Source organism: Parasteatoda tepidariorum, chromosome 12 (assembly GCF_982258835.1).
Source record: "Parasteatoda tepidariorum strain Cologne lab strain chromosome 12, Ptep-v5.0, whole genome shotgun sequence".
Taxonomy (NCBI): Eukaryota; Metazoa; Arthropoda; class Arachnida; order Araneae; family Theridiidae; genus Parasteatoda; species Parasteatoda tepidariorum.
Genome location: NC_141766.1, coordinates 29,541,646 through 29,561,860, shown reverse-complemented (window position 1 = coordinate 29,561,860; position 20,215 = coordinate 29,541,646). Strand labels below are relative to the sequence as shown.

Here is a 20,215-nt window from a genome sequence, read left to right as displayed (position 1 = left end):
ACCACAGCAGCAGACAACCCCATACTTTCAGTCTGGAGGAGTTCTCCTCAAAGCTGCACTATATATAAACACAGAAAGATACTCAGACTAAAAAAAAAAAACTACAAAATGTATATAAACAAAGTTTATTAGAAAAATATAAAATTTAAAAAGTAATACTTTAAATATTTGAGCCTATGTAAGCTTTTCATATTACCTATGAGTCTACGTAAAACATAACAAATTTTGCAATGGTATAAGATTTTACACAAGTGACATTAAGAGGATATTTCCACCTTTCCATCTAAGCAATTCAACTTTGAAGAGCCAAAAATATAAACACTTTTATTATTAATACATAACGGTAAATAGAAAGATCCTGTGCTTTCAAAATAAATGCTAATAATGACACAGCCATTCTATCACTTTTTAGGAAATATTCAGTAGTCTTTTTAAAAGAATACATTAAAATCATTTTCACAGAAAAGAATCAACAAATATATATAAAAATTTAATATATGAATTAATATACTAAGTATTAATAATAATTCAGAATGAATGTTTTAATTTGTTTAAAAAATACATTTTACACTTTAACAGCAAAAAATTTTATAAGTTTATTAATGATACAATTTATTAATATTTGCATATCTTTGATAAAGTATTACATGCATTACTAAAAATGTACCTTTCAGTAAAAGCCATACAAAACCTGTTGCATTTTGGCTGAGACAATTCAATATCTCAATTTTCTATAACTTTTTCTTTTAGAAAATAAAAGCATTAAGCTAATGAAAACTGAAGCAAAACTATATTTATATTAATGCTGATTAAAAATAAGTATGATGCTAAATTTAGATTTTTCTTTTATCTAAAAGAGCAGTTGGGATGACTATGTAGTGACAGCAATAATGTATTATGTAGTGACAGCAATAAAATAACTTTTTTAATCTTATTCATATAAATTCAAATTAAGATTTCAGCTTTGATTAACTTCAACTGAAACTAATAAACTGGAAAGCATTTCAAACTTAGGATAGAACAAAGCTTTATTCCTTGAAGAATGGTTTTATTTTCACTTTAAACTATGTAATGCTAATTTGATGTGTTTTGATATAGTTCTCAGCCTCATAGGAGAAAAAATTTATACGAAATCCTAATTTCTATTAACCTAATAAATAAAATTAACAAAACTATTGTTTAATTTCATTGGATAAATAAAATAGTTTGCCATTTTATAAAATTTAGCTAATTTTTCTTTATTTCCTGAGCAAAATAATTAACTGCTTACATAATGTACTTTAAAGCATGATTTGCTTACATAATGTATTTTAAAGCATATACTTCAAGCACATATAATATTTGAATGTTTGATTAGTCACAAATTTTTTTCAAAGCAAAAAATTTTCATGGTGTAATAATAAATAGCAAACAATTCTCTGAGATATACAATCTCATTTAAAAAATTAGAGGAATAAAAAAAAACACAAAATATTAAGTAGAATAACTAAATTAAGCATGGTTTAAAGAAAAATGCTTTTTTTTTTTATATCATTATATAACTTAAATAACACTAAAATCAATAAGATTAAGCAACAAAAAAAATACTTTATCAATAATTTAAAAACCAATAACATGTTGCTAATAAATAATGTGACTTTCTTTTTGATTTCTAGAATAAATTTGTACATTATATTATTTGTTACTTCCATTGCTTTACATTTAAAAAAAATATTATTTTCAGGATATGAACAATTTAGTAAACATCATGTTCTTTTCTATTCTTTATGAATCAGATTTTTGGAAACAGACAATTTAGATTCCTGTGTTTCACTTTATAAGATTGCTACAGATACTGAGAAATAGTACAAAGATTTCATACAAACCATGGATTTTATTTTTTACACATCATTTTGAAAGATTAATGAAATCAAAATGGACATAATATAGTCATATTAAAATGGAATCATGACAGAAACAAAAAAATTTCATGGAATCAAAATATAAAATTCTTAGAATTAATAGAAACCAAAAGAACTATTCATACAATCAAAGTGCCGGTTCATCAATCAAAACATTGATTGCATGACTATTGAACTATTCAAGGAAATAAAAGATCACTCATAAAAAAAAACTTGATTTCATTCAAAAATACATGAAAACAATGAGTCACAGCTATGTATGTCATGACACTTTTGGATCTTATGAACCAGAAGCACCCCAGTGTCAGAGTATCCATTTTAAATTTACCAACTCCACATAATTTTTCCTAAAACCTTATTCAAGTTTTGGTAAGAAAAAAAGCAAAATGTAATTCAGCTGAAGCAGTGAAACCAAAATTAATGGAGCTCATGAAAAAAATATCACTTGATGACTTCCTGCACTCCTTTAAAAAAATAAGATATTTATAATTAATGTGGAATGGATTGGTAGTAGAAAACAATAGTAAAATACAACTTTGTATATAAAAAAAATAATTTATTGTCACATTATTTAATAACAACTTGTAAGAGAAAAACCCTATATACATAGAAAACAACAGTAAAATATAATTTTGTCTTTAAAAAAAATTTTTTTTAGTATTGTCAAATTACTAAATAGAAATTTGTAAAAGAAAATAAACCCTATATACAATTTAAGAATTATCCTGAAAGCACAATTCTGATTTTATATACATTTAAAGATATAAATTGGCACTTAAGGCAAACAACACATTGAAACCAGAACCATCTTCATGACAATATTTGTTTCACGACTCTTATTTCGATCAGTAACATTCTCTGCTAATAAACCACTTGTCTAGAAAACTTCCCAATTTTACTGATGAGTTAAATATTATAAATTTCCTTAAACATATGCAGTACCAGCTATACCAGTACAGTAATCTGGTGCTGATTCTAAGGAGCAGTGACTGGGATTTTGTGATCAAGTTTGAGTGTAAGTGATGGTCTATATCACTAAAACTTTCTGAAAGCTGATAAAATACAAAGGTAGTTTTTTTTTTCACTTACATCATTCACTGATTTAACATTGCACCCTCTTTCTGAAATCCAACTAAGAGTGACCGAAACACGTCCATTTATAAAGCTTTAAGACTAGTTTACATGTGAAGACCTCTGATCAAGAGTTTAAAAATGAATAAAAAGAAATTATTAAAAATATCAAATTCATTTAGTTAAAATATGAAAGCTTTGGTTGATCTAATTTAAACGATTTTAATAAAATACATGCTTTGTACAGATATTCTTAGCCCATAAAAAATGCTACAACAAAAATGCAACATTGGTATATATTAAATTGTTTAGAACCACCACTAGGTCAAATTTAAATACAGTTCAAATTTAATATGCACAGTGCACAAAAAGAAACATCCTGAATAGCTTTTGACCTAATAATCCAATTAACAGCATCGCGAAATACAAAGTAAACACCTCTCTAATCTCACAAAAATATAAACAAGTAATTAGCAAAGAAAAGTCACAAACCATCATTAAACTAAGGCTGAACTAGTTAAGTATTGGATATAATTCCAATATTAATAGGTACCTTCAAGAGAAGAGAATATATAAAAAATAATTAAAACCGAATAGTCCCATACCATCATTAAACCAAAACTAAACAAGTTAAGCCTTGCTTATAAATAAGATATTACTAGTTACTTCCAAAAGAATGAGAAAATTTGGCTTCAAGAGAAGGGAAAACAATAAAAATAGTAATTAATAAAATTATATACATATTAAAAAATATGTTACAAATAAACAAATTGCCAATAGGATTGTAAATTTGATATAAATAAAATTATATATCATGATTATAATAAATTGATTGTAAAATTAGATAGTGAAATTTTCTTGCAAATAAATTTTCCCCAAATGAAAGAGGTAACTATATAACTACCATCCCAACAATACAACATTTTCCACCAAATTTGGTGGACTGTCAAATCAATATTTAGCAGCATCCATAAAAGAGCTATAAACTCTTTTATTTTCTTTTGTCAGATACATAGATAGAAAACAGAAGCACAATACTTTGTGGGTGGTAATTTTCAATAATATTCACACAAATATACCTGAGTACATGGCACTATTTTTTCCGTTTGTACATTTTATTGAGAAGGTAAGAAAAAAGCTCTTGCATTGATGTATTGTTCAATTTGTCCTTTATTAAACCATTAATATCTGAATAAAGCTCCTGCTCAAACTTCATATACTTATCCTGCATGTTCAGAGTTTTATAAAGGTTCATAACTTGTGAAATTGACTTTTCATTTGAAGTTCCATAATTTTCCTGCAAATAGATAATTAACATTTCAATAAATAACAGTAGATTTTAAAACAAATATTATAAAACAAATTTTTTAACACCATTAAGGGTTAACAGCAACACCTTTTTAATACCATTAAGGGGCCCAATATTTCTGGTATAAATATATATATGCATATATAAATATATGTACACCAATTAAATAAATTTAAACTTAAGTTTAGAGACTAACCATCCATTCCTTTTTAAGAGAATCATCCGCAGTTTCCAAGAATGTAACTGCAAACCATGAGCATTTCCCTTGAGCAATATCAGTTCCCAATTTGCCAGTAATTTCAGGATCTCCATAGCAATCTAAGAAATCATCCTAAAATAAAAAATATTGAAATTCGAAGAATGAGGCAAGAATATGTCTGTAGACAGAAATAAAGATTTCTAATATAGTTAGATGATTCAAATTTTTATTCAAACAAGGTAAAAATAAAAATATATATAATTCTCAAAAGCCAGGTTTTTCTATTTGCCCTTAAAGCAGATTCTGATAAAGAGGTGAGTAATTTTTTGGGGGGAGGAAGGCTGTAATAAATCTTTTCAAGTCCTTGTTTTTACCAAAGTAAAGGTTGAATATAAAGTACAGTAGAGAACCAATTATCCGGGATGCTCGGGACCATCACTATCCCGGATGTCTGAATTTCCCGGTTTTCTGGATCGACCAGAAAGTGTCGTTAATTGATGCTTTATCGAATCCGAATTACAAGGAAAAAGTGTAATGCATAAAGTAAGAGAAAAAAGAGAGGTACTCCTAACTTTAAAAAGAATAAAAAAATTTGCAAGTTTAGACAAGAAAAACAAGTTTAAAAAATACAAAATTCTCGTATTTATTTTTTAAAAATAATTACAATTCCTAAATTAACTAATATAAACAAAACCAATGGTTAAATAATGCAATATATTTCATACCTAATTATAAGGGGGAAACGATAAAATAAAAGGAAAACTTATTATCGAACTGAAACGATAGTTAAAAAAGGCACTAGCATAAATATTAAAACCCGGAACAAGGCAAGATCAACGGAATTTTAAAAAAAAACCTAATGATAAAATTTATGAATAAAAAGAATTAATTTATTGAGTGCGAAATTTATCGTGAAAAGAAAAAAAATCAAACATAGTGAAATCAGAAAAACAAAACTGCAATCTGCTTCATAAAATAATCCTATGTTTAAATTAATAAACAATTCTCCTTTTATTTTTATTTTTTTTTTGTTGATAAAAACACGATATTTAATTACAGCAGATGTGATTCCACATCAATAAAAACTTGCAAATGATATCGCACTTCCGAAGAATGAGAATTTATTCAGAAGAAAAAGATTTTATTTTTATTAATTGATCTCAAATAGATAAATATATTTTTCTCTTTCATCTTCTGTTCACTGATATGCATGCAATGCATTTTCCCCACACCCCTCGTAAATCAAACAGAAAACGAAATCAGCATGCCACACCCTTGAGCTTGATTGATGGCCTGAAGGAGAAAATAACATTCCTCCCTTCCCTGCCTTCAAGGTCGCGGAGGAAATGACGTTTCTCTGTGTAAACGGGGGGGGGGGGAATTCTCCCCTTCCTTAGATTTTCCTCTACTCAACTTCAAGGATGAGTTCAATTTCCGCTTTTTTTCATAATCGTTCTAGTTTAAAATGGTGGGAAAACCAATAGAAATTTTTCCCGGTTATCTGGATACCGGATAAATGGTTCTCTACTGTAATAAAAAGGTACGCTCTAATAGTTTACACAATTGATTTATAATTCTTTTTCTAGCAAATATATTAATATTTCGTTTGCTAAGCTATAAAATGGATTTGAAGAATTCCAATATTCAAACCTAATAATTTTCTTTAAAAAGAAACTTCACATAAACATCAACATTTGATTTGTTCCAAAAGTGAAGAATCTGATTTTGATGGAATTGATTAAATATAAGATTGAAAATAAATAAAAAGTTGGTCATTTATTTTCATTTTGTGATTCGTTAATTTTTAATCACATACACATTCTCAAATTATGATTATGTTTCTTCTGTAATTAAGTATCTCTCTCAATTCTTTTTTTTATAATGCGAAATAAAAAAAGATTCATAACTAATGACTGTTTTCTAAGTATAGATTTTATGTTTCAAAGATTATTGTTTTTCATGTGTATTTCACACATGTGATACTTGATAAGAATCGATGTGATGCACACTATTCTGCATTTTTAAAGATGTTACCTTCTTTCTTTTCACTGCGAATAACTTTTATGCGATTTCAAACTTTAATTACGTATTTGGAAAACGAATTGTGACCGAATTTATATGTAGTACTTCGTATCAATATGATTGAGATTATCTAATTACATTTCATACTTTATAGTATGTTAATGGGAAGAAAAAAACGGAAGTGCGGCCTTTAAGGCGGTGCGGAATAAAATATTAAAGCGGTAAAAAGTATAAAATATTAAAGTCAACTCCACTTGGAACTGATATGAAAATCCAAAGGGAAGACTGGTTTGTCCCTGAAAGCTCATTCCAAAAAAAAAAAACTAATTTCAAGTTGAACAGGAAGAGTTTTTCACAACATAGCCCATCTTCACTCTGTAATAACACTCAGGGAGAACTGATTTTACACATTATTGATTTGTCAAAACTTAGTATCCAATTGTCCTTTCTGTGAAAAATGGAGATGAACTATTCTTCCCCCTTGATTTTCATATATTATTATTATGGCACTCAAGGTATGCTTGGTATGATACATATGTAACTTAAAAAATCATCTTAGTATGTTGTAAATAAAATGTACAGTTTCATAATCTTTTTATAATTGTTGAAAAACTTAATTATGATAAAAATGTTGATCATTAATTGAAATAAATGATCCAGCACATGGCTAACCATCTTTGACAGACTCTCTACAATCATTGGACTATTTTTACCCATCAAATACTTTTGTCTAAAACATTTCAAATGCTTTTGTAGTAGAAATTTCATAGCAAAGACACAATTTAATGCATGTTCTTTGCTCAATGACATTTGTAATTTTGGAAAATTGGCTGGATAAAACTTTTTTTTCTCTATTTAAAAGAAAATATTTTCAGGCAATAAACTTAAATTACTTTCTGTTTATTTCCCAAGTGTTTATAAAAGCTGTGAAGATATTTGATAAAAGTTTGCAAATATCTTTTATTTATGAATTTTAAACGAAGCATTCATGGTATATTTTGATCACAGGAATACTTAATAAGAATAAGGTGAAGTTTAGATAAAACTCCCTCCCAAAGTTGTTGATTTTTTTCTACCCTTTTCACTCTTTTATCATTTTAGATTGATGTTTGGGAAACAATTTCTTCCAATCATTGAAAAAATTGACTTATTGAACATCAAGTAATACAAAAAATATTCAATGTTAATGGTGGTAATTTTGCTAGGTATTTTGCTCTCTTCAAATTTCAAAACATCTTATAGATGTTCAAGTAATGAAAGTTTTTGTTTAGATACTATAACTTTATTACAATGATTAATTAAATATTTTCAAAAACAGCTTCAGTAGAAGAATGGATTAAATCTAAATAATAATCATTACCTGAATCTGAAAAAGAAGACCAAGTTTCAAACCTAGATCTCTAGTTATTTGAAATTCTTCAGCTGTTTTATCCCCAATCTGTAATTAAAAACAAGAGCATTAAGGACACATAAAATTAAATTGAAAAGTTATAAGAATAAGTTTACTCTAAATTATAACATTGCTTTAATATGAAAAAAAATTATTAAATATACATTAATATGTGCACAGCTAATGCCTATTCCTATTTAGGGTTGCATCTTGAATTCCATTTTTACACTAGTAGTCATCAGTTATGGTAAGAGTTAATATACTCACAGGCTTTTAATTTTTAATAGACAAGCTCTATTGGACAACCAGTCAATTTTGATTTGTGAGGAAAATAAACAGGAAGGTATTTGACAGCCGAGCTCAAAGACAAAACGTAAATATTTTCCTCATAAAAGCCTCTTCTTTGTTTTGAAAGTAAATGAAAACCAAATCTGAAGCAAGCTAAAATTTTCATAAATATGCAAAGGAAACCTCACTACCTAATAGAACCGGTTGAACCTCTTTCCTTGCTTTGGAATTCTAACTTATGAGGCTTGTTATGAGAAAAACATTAAAAAAGAAACAGTTAAAAGGCTCCACACCATTCGTCTTGTACATTCAGTTCATTGAAAGACCTGTTTATGTTTCCATTAGGATTGGCGTTTTGGTGTTAAACACTGGTTTAAACTACCAATAACTGATTTTAGCTATCAAAAACTAAAATGAAAACCCAGGTCATGAAAAACAAAAGAGAAAAGGAGCTAGTGAAATTTCATAACATACAATTTAAATTACATTTAACTGAGTTGATAATTAGATGATTAAATTCCATGTACAATCTACTTAAAACATAAAGCAAACTTTTAAAATAATTATCCAAATTTCAATTCTCTTCATTAATATGATTTAGCTTTAGACTAATTATGGTAGGTAGTTTTAAATAATTTAAAAGGGTTTAGATATAATGATAAAATTTTGAAGTTAAAATAGTGCTAAAACTTTCTTATAAAAACTCTATATGAATGAGGATATGGGTTAAGTTCAACAATGTGATACATGTAAGAATGAATTGTTACAAAATAGTGCAAACTTACAGTTAGTTGAACAAGTTTAGATAATATAATAACACATATTATAAAATAAAATTAAATGTAAATTCCCTTCTTTTTCAATTGTAATTATTTATAATTGCAATTCATGTAAAAAAAACTCAGCAGAAACAACTTAACTTAAAACAAAACAGTTTTAAGCTAAAAAAAAAAATAACGTTACAAAGATACCAAAAATAAACAAAATATGTCCATACAGGCTAAGGAAATAAATTTTTTAAATTTTCACAAAGAATTTAATTTAGTATACTTAAAATTCAATAAATAAGGCTAATAAAACATACAACTATTTAAAAAAAAATTAAGGGTGTATACACACACATATTATGACCAGCAGATACTTAGATGTCATTCTGAGAATACATTCTAAAATAAAGGAACATAAAAAGATCTAGTAACTAATGTGAAAGTATTTCACTCATGTGAGATTTCATTGTGAGTGAGAGTACAAAAATATCAAAATATTTACTTAAAATATATACTAGATGAATTTTGACAAATTGACAAAATTTAAAAACAATTTAGAATAATAATACATTAAACATAAAAAATACATTAAAAATAAAAAATATATAAAAAGAGTATAACGGTTTTAAGTATCCATTTCTGCCAAATAACATGAGTCTAGCAAACTGCAAAATTTTAAAAAAAATAATAATATGAAGAAAGGTATAAATACATAACTACCAACTTTTACTGTCTTTGACAATAATTTTTCAAAGTAGAAGGAAATTTAACAATTTATTTATATTTGTGGACAGAAAATATTTTATATTTTGGCAAATCTAAAACATACCATTTTATGATTTTTATGCATTTATATATATTATCAATTCATATCAAATGGTGGTCAAAAACATTTGAAAATATATATATTTTTAAATTAAATTGAATCTCCTAAAGTTTGTTACCAATTAAAAGTAAAATCTTCTGGTATATTCTAAAAAATTGAAAACTGTGGTGTGAATATTTTTCACTTAACCGCCAATTGATTAAATTTTACAAAGACTAGTATTGTATCCTTAACACAATATCTCCTTTTGATGATGTACATAACATCAAAAGAAAGTGCTTTCAATATTTTTTTTAAACTTTTGTGAGGAATTAAATCATTGTGAAAGAAAGTATCTTTTTAAAAATTTATTAAGTATTTAACAATTGGATTTTCTTATGAATGAAAGAAAATGATGTTGAGTTCTGATAGCTATATAAGAATGAAAAGTTCAATTATAACAGATGTTATAATGGGCATTAAATTAGTATGACATCTAATGGAATAGCTATGGAACTTTATGTTTTGGTCATTTAAAAGGAAGTGTCATTGTAGTGGGAGGGGGTCATACTAAAGACTGTAGGGAGTAAAAAAAAATATTGTTTTTGCGAGCTTAATATGACTTCTTAGAACCGTCCCTATAAATGACCATGAACCTGGATCATGACTAATGATTAAAGTGGATCTTTAAAAATGCTTTGCTGTTTAAATAGTGTTTGTTTTTCATCATGATTCCAAATTAAAATCGTGCAAATGCAATTTTAAAACATTTAACGAGATTAAATATTGATTAATATAACTATTTACAAAAAAAGAGATTAAAATATAAAGGATAACATAAACACTCACAAGGTGCATAGCAAGGTGAACTGGTAAACAAAATGTATAATATGATGTTTTGTACTCAACAATAGCATTGTATCTTTCCATAGTGAAGAGGTCATATTGTGGTTTCCCATGTGGGGGATTACTTAGCATGTCCAAGCATTGTCCATAAACTGTTTTTTCATTTGTCTAAAATAAAGAAAATTGAATTGAATACTCTCAACAAATAAATATATAGTGGAACCTTGATATCACAAACTTCGATAACATAAATTTTTTGACCTCAGGAAAAAATCTTAATTTCCTAAGTCTGTGCTAAGTTTTGAAAAAAAGATCAACTTTTCTTAGCTGAATACTTTTTCGGTGAACCTTGATTTCAAGAAATATTTTTGATCAATATAAAAAAAAATCTTTCTATTTTCTTAGTACCTAAAGAATTTATAAGATCTCTCACTCTTTGAAGCATTTTTGTAGAATAATTTTATGAGTGATTTTTTGAATCCCTAGTAAGAAACAAATTTTAATCTTTGAAAAGAATTAGTCTGAATATGTCCTAAAATGAACAAACAAAAATAAATAATGGTATAGATAAGAATATCTGCTTATAAGATTAGAAAAAAAATTGTTAATTTAATAAATTCAAAAGAAACTGATATATATGATGAAGTAGTTACTTTGGATAGGATGAAATAGGATATGGTCATTTTTTTATTTTATTTTATAACCGTCGTTGAACAGCCGACCCAATTTCATGGGTTTACGACTACTTACGTTCAACTCCATAGCCTTGTAATTTTGAACCAATCCAGAAGACAAGGAAACTCCTGGATCAGTACCCCCAGAGGTATTGATTTGTTGTGGGAACATGGAGGACCTTGAGACTCGACAGATTTAACGTGCATCAGTCACCATTTACTACACGGGGAGTCTTCGGATATGGTCATTTGAAATAATCAGAGATATTTAAAAATAAAAAAAAGTTACAGCATCAGAAGATGATGATAAAACAGAAAAATAACCTAAAATTAAATGCAGCAAAAATACTGCTTAAAGAAAAGGCTCTTTAAAGAAAATACATGGTATACAACTTTTAAAGTATTACTGCATTTAATTTGACTAAATTGTTAAAAATATTTTAATTGAATTAGTCTGAATTCAAATTTCAATATCTCAAAATTTTTAGTGTCCCCCTTAGAACCCTAGGAGTTAGTAATATGTAGTTAGTTTCAATGAATCACAATTTTATGAAAAAAATATAAATGTTAGATAAATAAATTTTGTTAAAATAGTAATAAAATTAAGCATAGCTATTTTTATGTAGATATTTCAGATTTTATCAAAATTTCAAGAAAAATATTTATGATCAATATATCATGCTAAAACATTTTTATTTATTCAAATGAAATTACTTAATTGTCAAGCACACAAGAGCAGCTGACAAAAACTACAGAACATAATTTTAAGTTTACACAACTGTATCTGAGGGGCTTAATTTCGAAAACTTCTACAAATGTAATTTGAAACTCTTCTCTGCTATTTAATTCATCCTTCAAATAAAAATTGAAATAGCCTTATAGAAATTAAAATTTTTAATTTATCTTAAACTTATATAATACAGTAGAGAACCGATTATCCGGAACGATCGGGACTATCGCTATTCCGGATAACTGATTTTTCCGGTTTTCTGAATCGCTACAAAAGCCGTTTTTTTTAGTGTTAAACACAACTAAAAAAATATATATATTTGTAAATAATCTTAAAAATAAGAAAAAACGATGAGGTAATACACTAATGATTATTTCTGAAGTGATGGTAAGGTAAACATCTTTCAAAAAAGAAAGAAAAATCCTAAAATCTTATGAGGAAAAAAATTTTTTTTTTTTTAAAAAATTGCGGGAAAATTTATCGAATTTCGTTCCGGTTTTTTGGTTTTCCGGTTTTCTGATTTCCGGATAACGGGTTCTGTACTGTACAAATTTTTTCTCTCTATTATTAAACTTCAAGAAAGTTGTTCAAAATTTTGAAAGTGATTTCAAGTAAAAAATAAGCATTTAGTAAAAGATTTTTCATTCTAATAAAGATTTTAGTTTTCATAATGATCTAACAAACAGCATAGAGAAATATTTTTGTAATTAGCATGAAATGCTCCAACCTGATAACATCAAATATATACTAAATTTATTCTCTCGGTTTACACGTAGTATGTTCTTATATATATCTCTGAGTGTGTGTGTGTGTTTGTGTAGTGATTTGTGGAGCAAGGGAGGAAAAAAGACAATAATTAATTCAAGAATTAAACTTATCAAATTTAATATGGAAGAAAAATAATTATACAGTGACATCGATACCGGAGAGCTGCTTACACTCAGCGTTGCAGGACAAAGACTGATTGCTATAATTAGATTGTTCTGTAGAAAAAAGTTAATTTCATATTCGGGACTTTCCCTTCTCGACAGTCTGGCACCGTCCAACAAAGAAGTAGGTGGTTTCGATGACAGATGATGGTGAATTAAAACTACCACATATCTCTATACCACCATACTGCATATATATATACTGCCAGAGAATTGTAAATTCATTAATGAAATAGTTTCGAAATTTAAGCAAGAAATACAGCATCATAAAACAGCATCATAAATATGTTTGGCCTTACGTCTTACTATGTCTGGTTTGAAAAAAAAAGCTTTTGATTTTAAAATGCAGTCAACAAGGTTGCAAATTTCGAAAAATTTTAATTTCTTGAAACTATTTATGTTAAATAAAACAAACATATAATTATAATAAATATAAGATGTTAAGAACTCAGATGTAATGATTGAGAGAAGCACGTAAAAAGATCAGGTTTTTTAAAGATTCTTCATCATAAAAAATTGACACAATAAAAAAAAAATTTCATTCAAAACCAGGTACAAAAAATACAACAATTATTTAGAAATAAGTCACAAGGTTGGCTTGTCTAAATCAATGTGGTTTAAAACATGATATAAGCCAAATGTTTTTTTTTTATTTATTTATTTTCAAAATAAACAAGACTGGGCATTATTTAACAAAAAAACTTTTTTAATAATTTAATTCATCATTCATAAAAAATACTTTTAGTTTGTATAGAATCAAATGATAAAAATATTAAAATTTCACATAAAAAAATTTTAAATTTTTCAACTATTTCATAAACAATTAATATTTAAATTTAAAAGTTTATGTATGATTGTGTTTCCACAAAAATATCCATAAAAATTTTTAAAAAAAAAAAACAATGTGAGGTTGACAAATTTAAGATTAAGTCATGTTCTCTATAAAAAAATTTTTAAATAAAATACATCACCAAATGCATGTTCAGATAGCCTTTAAACTTAGTTAAATAGTATTATTGAACAATTTATGATAAAAAAAGGTTGACAACGATAGAATATGTTTGCTACAATCAAAAGAAGAAACGACAAAAGAACCACACATTATTTGTGTACATTTATTTTTATTCATTAAAATAAAGTTTTTTAAATAAAAGTATTTCTCTTTTTATTTTAATCCAGTAGTGATAAAAAATAATTTTACTATTTTATAAGCATTATTTTTATTTTTTTAATGATTCCATTATTATTATTCTTTTCAAACTGAATATGCATGTTAATAAAGTTGTAGTAGATATTTTTGAATTGTTTATTAAAAACATTAATTAACAGCAAAAAAAAGTTGCCATGAAATACTTTGAATAGTATAGTTATTTTTAATTTGGGGCTTAAAATATTATTTCAGCCTTTGTTTTTAAAGAAAAAAAAAATTTGAAAAAAAAACAACTTTTTTCTCCAAATCTGATATCAATAGCGCTTCAGTCAATGTAGTTAATACAGAATAATTGTGCCATGTTTGGAAAAATGATTTTAAAAAAATAGTAATATATTATGAAATTCCTAAACATAGTTCTGACATCATTCCTAACATCTAAAATTCCTGACATCATTCATTGTATTTCTTATTAAAACACAAAATATATGAAGAAACTGAAATAGAATTATTAAAAAAAAAAAAATTCCATGTTACACAAAGTCATAGGAGGTCTGCTTGTTTGAGACCACAGAAACACTACTTGGAAGTCAATCTTAAGTGATCCACAGAATGGATGACCAATTCTGGTAGAGTAAGCATACCAACAAAAAAGGGTTTAAAAGACTAATCCTTATAAGTATTAAAAAAATTTACTTTTAATCAATTAAAAAAGTATTATATAAAATGTCCAAAGTTCAACTTATTAGCCGAATAAAACAGTCATTAGTAAAAATTAAATTGGCACCTGCAATATCTTTTTCGTCATTCATATAAACACTTATGAACATTCAATTAATTGTATACATTAACTTTATAATTTAGATTTAAATATGCTTTAATCAATTTAGTTATATTAAGCAAATTTTATTTAAAAAATATGAACAAAAAAAGTTTTGAAATTGATAGAAACAAGCTCAAAGTTTCATATAAACGAATTGCATTATCTATACACCAGTTTGTTTTCAGGCTTACAAATTATTCAGATCGAAAGTTTCTTTTAATTAAATTATCTAATATTTATTATAAAATGAAGCTAGCGTGCAAGTAAATGAATTTTGAGAAAAAATAACTAAATAAATAAGACTGACACAACAGCGCATAGAGGGCTAGTGTAGTGCAGTTGTAATAGATTGTCAAAGCAAAAAATCTGTTTTTATCTATACTAAAATAACACTAGCTATTTTTAATTTTAAAAAACTTTTAAATATTACATGAAAAATACTTTAAAAAAGATTAAAATAATAAAATTATACAAAAAGTACCTGTAGAAATTCTTGAACAATTTGATTGTACGACTTGCTCCCTTCAAAAAATTTTCTCAAAACTTTATAGACTCCAGATTGCAAAAGGAAACTATCATTTAAAGCAATCATTCCAACTTCTGGCTATAATGGAAAAAAACTTATAAAAACTTACATCAAAAACAAAAATGGTAAAAAATATCAAAATAAAAATATAGTTTACTTTTTTATACCAACAGAGTTCTCCCCTTCGAAAAACAGACTCATCCATGATATCATCCGCAACAATAAAAAATGCTTGAAACTAAGAAATTAAAATAAAGAATTATTTGGTATAATAATAAATTCACAATTTCTACATTTTCCACTGAAACTTGACTAATATAGGCTACTTACCATTTCTACACACCATCCTAAAATACTGGCATGAAATATTCCTTCAGCAGTCGCATTATTCGACAGAACTTTATACGCTTTTACAACAGCAGTTCCACGGTTTCTTTTACCACTTTTCATGTTGTAGTCCAAAACCTATAAATAAAACATGTAATGTAAAATTCAGAAAACGAAACAGAAAGAAAATATAAATTTGACCTTTACCAATCAATATTAAGGTAAAACAAATGATAAAGATTTTACCTTCAAATGCCAATTTGAAACATCAGTTAGTGACTGGCTGTCATGTTCAATTGAAGCATTAAATACAACATCACGGACAGCAATGAAGTCTTCCAGTTCTGATTGATGCAACTGATTGATTTTTAATTGATTTTGATTGGTTGAAGTAGAACTACTAAAAGATCTTGAACATCTAAATATAAGAAATTTGAATAAAAAATTAACATATTTGTCATGCAAAAGAACATGCAATAGTTTTTACTACAGAATTGCTTTTATACTACAGTACGTGAAGTTTTAACTCGATATTGCTACACAGCCCCATGGCAGTATTGCAGTGACACAACGACATTGTCGCAGAACATTACAGAGTTCTTGTAGAAAGATTTTCTTTTGAAAAGGAAAAAAAAATCTCCTTTTCTTTTCTACAGAAATGTACACGTAATATTTGAATCATGAATTTAGAATCACTTTTTGATTTTTTTATTTAAGCTGATAATACTTTTTGATTTTTTAATTTAAGCTGATAGTATTGTAAATCGATGTAATGTTTCAATTGTATTTTTGGCAAACATCGATATTCACATGGATTTTAAATAACCCAATATATTTCAAACAGTATGGAAAATTTGAATCGCGCATTTGAATATTTACTTTTAACGGCAATGATTAGATCAATTTTTTAGCAGATATTGCTATTCATTTCTCCATAGTTTTTAAATCCGATATTTTTTATACAATATTATTTATTTACAATAATCTAATCTCAAAACGAAACATGAATTTGAGAAGTACGATTCATATGATTTCGCCGTCAGTATTTTTTTCGGCAGTTGCTATTACGGATTTCATGATTTTAAAATATTTTTTATTGTGCTGACTATCTACAAAATGCAAAGAAGGAAATAACTTGTGCATACCCTCCCCCAAGAAAATGCCAGAATATCATCCATAATATTAGAATAAAAAATTATTACATGTTCAATTAAAAAAAGTGACACAGCGCTTTTTTTGTAAACACAGCACTTTTGTTATTTTAAAATAGTAACATATATGTTTGTTATTATTAAAAGTATCTTGCAGAAAAATATTAGCACTACAGAGTTTTGTAGCAGATAGCTCGGAAAAATTCTGCCACAGGGCTACTTAGCTAAATTTTAAGAAAATATTTTCTTTTCTAGCAGGAATTTCTCCATTGAATAACAAGAGAAAACACCTGTTTTCTGAACAAGAAAGTAGCCTGTATCCTCCCAAAAGAAATTTTTCAATGAAAAATTTGAAATATTTAAGCACAGAACTAAAGACTTAATACCTATGTAAATCAAGTACATTACAAAGGAGAAAATAACCATACATATTCATGAAGAATACAGCTGAAATTTTATCAATAAAGAATAACATGACTGATTATTTCATAGCAATCAGGATCAATTTTACATTAGATAATCTATCTTTTAAGTTTATATAGGTTTATCATTACAATCATCTACTTTCAAGAATAAACCATGAAAATTATACTATTTTTTTATAATCATACATTAAAATTTAATATTATACTATTGAATAATAAGTGGGACATTGATTTTTTTTAGCAATGGAATTTTAATGAAAGTTGCTCAGTTAATCATGGTCACAAAATATTTGACAAATTTTACCAGAGCAATAACTAATAAAAAGGAAACCTTACGTATTACGAAAGCTAAATAATTATAAAATATAAAGCTAAGTAAATCAAACACTAGTAGGGAGCAGAGAAGAGGGACGGTGACAATCTTAAATGTGACAATCTATTTACATTACTCCTTAAAATATATATAAGGGAGAGGAGGTGTATAGTATACACATGGTTAGAGTGGACATCTTGAATACATTTCTTATTAATTGGACGAATTTCCTGTGAGCTATTATACATAAACAAACATGATGTACATTTTCATGTGCAGACTCACACTATGAATACTTAAGTAAAAATTTGTAAAAAATGGTTTCTACGTTGAAATAAGTAACTTTCGAATTTACGATTCACTCTTTTATTGACATATTTTATTTTCAGAATAACAACAGAAGGTGATAATATATTAGAAATGATGTTTTTACCAATTTAATAATTAATTTCTATACACATATTCCATTTAGTTTCCACAATTTCGGTTTCAACTAGGTTCCTTAACACCTCACATGGATTGAACTAGAACTTTTGCAGAGTTGTTTAATTTTTTTAAGCCCTCATAGTCAAACCACTTGATTTTCTCCATGTCAGGGGGACTAAAGGGACTCCCCACCCAAAAAAAAAAATTTCAAGATCAAAAAATTATACAGTTGAACCTCGCTAACTCGAACCTCGATTTCACGAATTTTTCGATATCTCGAACAAGAAAAAAATTCCCTTCAAATTTCCTATACACTCAATATTAAAAAAAAAACCTGATTTCACAATTTTTTTTTTCTAATCCCTCGATAACTTGAATTTTTTTTCCATAAATAGAGTAGATTTTTTTTTAAAAAATATTCCAAAGAAAAAAAAACTTAAGAATGACTGACAAGGCATGGAATGATGTGTCTTCCTCTACGATAATGAATGGCTTCAAGAAGTCTGGATTCATTAAAGATCACGAAATTAGTCAAACAATCAATATCGTTAATTCTGCTGAAAACTACACCGAAAATGATTGGAACAGATTGACCAGACTCATGAAACTTGATGACAGGAAATTTCATGACTTTGTAAAGGTAGACGATGCAGTAACAGCGTGTGGTCAGTGGGATGACAATGATATCATTGTTCAAACGAAAGCTTCTTGTGAACTATCAGAAGAAGATATGAGGAAATCGAAGATTTACCACACAATGTTACTAACAAACAAGCACTTTCTGCAGTGGACACTGTAAGGAGATTTATTGAGAGGCAGCCGTATACATCAGAGGAGACATATAAAGCTATAGTCCACTTAGAAAGTGTTATAGACAAACTTTCTTACATATCTTTAAAGCAAACAACAATTGAATATTTTTTTAAATGAAAGTGTAAAAAGTGCTTTTAGAATAAATATGGAATAGTAAATAAGGTACGTAAAGAGCATTTTTCTTTATTCTATCATCGATAACATGCGATTTTCGATAATTCCAATTTTCGATATCTCGAATTTTTTCTCCTCTCCCTTCAAGTTCGAAATATCCAGGTTTGACTGTATTAGCAAATATATATATACAGAATTACTCTATTAAAATATTTCAAACACCCCCCCCCCCCAAGTATTGTCACCCAGCATACTCATTATATCTTGCTAGAATTTGAAATTTCAGCCTTGAGCTTAGCAATAACCAGGAAGTGATCAGAATCTTAAGTTGCACCTCAATAGGTTCTAACAAAAGAAAGTAAACGGAACTACATATGCTGATAAATTTCACCAAAATGGATCCAGGAATTCACTTGTTTTCAACGTTGGGCTTACAATTACAAGGCTACAAAAATACTATTGATAGTTGAAAATTTGATTCGGATAGGTTGTTCATAGTCTAAAATATAATTTTAAAAAAATGCGAAATTATATATACTCACACATGCTTAATAAGTCTATTTTGAACAATGTCTGATGAGTTTCTATTATTGCCAACTTCACTAAAGATCTGACGATGGGATGGTGCACAAGAGTACAAACCAGAAAACAAATATTTAGAAGTCGCGGATTTTAACGACGACAAACCCTGTAATTTACTGATGGTACAAACAGACATTTTCTATATACCAAGAGAATAAAAACTGGAGAAAAAAAAAAACAATAATGAACTGTGATAACCGAAAAATATTTTCTAACTACAAATAAATCACATGCCGGATTAATGTTTTCAAAATCAAATTTAGCCGATCGTTTCTTAGAGAAAAAAACAAAATCCTCTCGATTCTACAGCTTGATTTAAAACAAAAACAAATAAAAACTTTTTCAAACTAAAATTCTTTAATTAGATGTTACCATATTTACTGAATGAAATACTTATTGCCCGCACTAGTTTTTGTTTTCATATTCACTTTCAAAAAGTTGTCAAATTCTTATGACGAAGGCAAGATTTTTGTTGCCATATTTTTACACAAATAATTATGAATATTAAATTAAAGGTTCGTCAGAGTAGGCAAGGGACTTTAAAAACTGATATTTTTATTAATAATTAAATAATTTTATACTATTATTATTGAAAAATTTACTGTTAATGTCTATAAATACCGATATCCTAAGT

At 27.0% G+C, this 20,215-nt stretch overlaps 1 protein-coding gene across 1 annotated transcript; it reads right to left on the bottom strand.

The window, feature by feature from the left end:
• Nucleotides 1-2,436: 2,436 nt before the first annotated feature.
• Fpps (Farnesyl pyrophosphate synthase) lies at nt 2,437-20,037 on the bottom strand. Its single transcript, XM_016065947.4, has 9 exons — nt 19,542-20,037; nt 16,004-16,175; nt 15,761-15,895; nt 15,588-15,668; nt 15,386-15,508; nt 10,602-10,766; nt 7,863-7,940; nt 4,478-4,612; nt 2,437-4,269 (listed from the first exon to the last, which is right to left on the bottom strand). The coding sequence occupies exons 1-9, from the start codon at nt 19,715-19,717 to the stop codon at nt 4,066-4,068; spliced, it is 1,269 nt and encodes a 422-aa protein (XP_015921433.1). The 5' UTR covers nt 19,718-20,037; the 3' UTR covers nt 2,437-4,065.
• Between the last annotated feature and the right edge of the window lie 178 nt (nt 20,038-20,215).

Bases quoted from the DNA above. Each gene is read 5' to 3' on its own strand.
- Fpps (XM_016065947.4), bottom strand. From the start codon at position 19,717: ATGTCTGTTTGTACCATCAGTAAATTACAGGGTTTGTCGTCGTTAAAA. The intron at 10,767-15,385 runs GTACTTTTTGTA...TCTTTATTTTAG, and splicing joins TTGTTCAAGAATTTCTACAG to ACAAATGAAAAAACAGTTTA. The intron at 4,613-7,862 runs GTAATGATTATT...TTTTTATTTTAG, and splicing joins GTCTTCTTTTTCAGATTCAG to GATGATTTCTTAGATTGCTA.